The sequence below is a fragment of the Diaphorina citri genome, unplaced genomic scaffold, assembly GCF_000475195.1.
Source record: "Diaphorina citri unplaced genomic scaffold, Diaci psyllid genome assembly version 1.1 scaffold10804, whole genome shotgun sequence".
Taxonomy (NCBI): domain Eukaryota; kingdom Metazoa; phylum Arthropoda; class Insecta; order Hemiptera; family Psyllidae; genus Diaphorina; species Diaphorina citri.
The window spans coordinates 1-1815 of NW_007388178.1; the positions used below are offsets into that span (position 1 = coordinate 1).

The 1815-nt window shown below is 39.2% G+C and overlaps 1 protein-coding gene across 1 annotated transcript; it reads right to left on the minus strand.

Moving 5' to 3' along the window:
* Positions 1-49: 49 nt before the first annotated feature.
* Positions 50-1180, minus strand: LOC113472942 (the record flags this gene model as incomplete). Its single annotated transcript, XM_026832727.1, has 2 exons — positions 941-1180; positions 50-216 (listed from the first exon to the last, which is right to left on the minus strand). Coding segments are annotated over exons 1-2 (407 nt in total), but the record flags the coding sequence as incomplete, so codon positions are not given.
* Positions 1181-1815: the final 635 nt, after the last annotated feature.

Genomic DNA, 1815 nt, shown 5'->3' on the forward strand with positions numbered 1-1815 from the left:
TAAGAGGTCTCTTGATTTATGGTTGTTGATACAAGTAGGTCTACTGTACATACCTGTGAGTGAAAACAGCGGAGCACTGTGGTCCAAAATCAAGAAGAACCTGAACAGTTGGAAACATTTGAACAACTGCTCATCTTGCATAAACCCTTGCTTGATGAACCGATTCATGTTGCACGCTGGTTCAGAGTCCATTACAATATACACTAGGCTGTTATCCTGCAATACAAATCAACAAGAACTATTGAGAATTCTGCCATCAAAACCCATTATTCTGAAACAAAGATTAAAATGATAATAACAAAAAAGCTGCGCAGATAACTTTAAAAGAGGAAATCCTCCTACAAATGTCTAGTAAAAACAGTAAAAAAACTACCTATCTCAACTTGGCAAAAAGTCATGATATCCCAACACAAAAACATTTCCTGTAAAAAAAGGGCGCCAAATTCCCCAATATTTACCTGTAACGCGTGTTCTATCTTCTCCTTTAAGTCGCACCTCCATCGTCCATATTGTTCACATCCAGTGGAAAAAAAACTACCTATATTTAACTTGGCAAAAAGTCATGATATCCCAACATAAAAACATTTCCTGTAAAAAAAAAAGGTTGCCAAGTTCCCGAATATTACCTGCAACGCGTGTTCTATCTTCTCCTTTAGGTCACACCTCCATCGTCCATCCTCCACTACCTATATTTAACTTGGCAAAAAGTCATGATATCCCAACATAAAAACATTTCCTGTAAAAAAAAGGGCGCCAAATTTTTAAATATTTACCTGTAACGCGTGTTCTATCTTCTCCTTCAAGTCGCACCTCCATCGTCCATATTGTTCACATCCAGTGGAAAAAAAACTACCTATATTTAACTTGGCAAAAAGTCATGATATCCCAACATAAAAACATTTCCTGTAAAAAAAAAGGTTGCCAAGTTCCCGAATATTACCTGCAACGCGTGTTCTATCTTCTCCTTTAGGTCACACCTCCATCGTCCATCCTCCATATTGTTCACATCCAGGGAGAAAACCACATCCTTTTCACCTCCACTTTCATACTCCGAGTTGTTCTTCAGAAAGAGGAACTTGTTTCCTTCGATCACCGCGCTGGATACAACGCCCAGGCTGGGATCTGGGGAGAGATAAGGATAAAGCTGTATTTTATTATGTGACTTTTTTTTATTTGACATGATTTAACCAAAGAGAATCCACTTTGGACCTCCACACTTGCCGCCACAGGCCACTTAAGTATGTTCATGGTTATCTGAAATAAAAAAAAGGGTGCCAAGTTCCTGAATATTACCTGCAACGCGTGTTCTATCTTCTCCTTTAGGTCACACCTCCATCGTCCATCCTCCATATTGTTCACATCCAGGGAGAAATGTTGGACAGTGTGTACTGTAATCTAGAACTTTATGCTTCATCTTGAATGCTTCGTTCTACGGGCACCCTTATAGATTCGTTGGACAGTGTGTACTGTAATCTAGAACTTTATGCTTCATCTTGAATGCTTCGTTCTACGGGCACCCTTGGACACTGTGTACTGTAATCTAGAATAAGCTGTTCAGTAGTATACACCAAAGATGGAAGAGAGTCTGTTACTGCATTGAACTCGAGTCGGTTTCGGAAAATCCCTGAGAACCCTAGTCATATAAAATAAGGGTGGATTTGACTGATTTTGATGCTAAAGTGTGGCGGATTTGACTGATTTTGATACTAACGTTCGGTGGATTTGACTGATTTTGATACGTTCGGTGGATTTGACTGATTTTGATACTAACGTTCGGTGTATTTGACTGATTTTGATACTAACGTTCGGTGGATT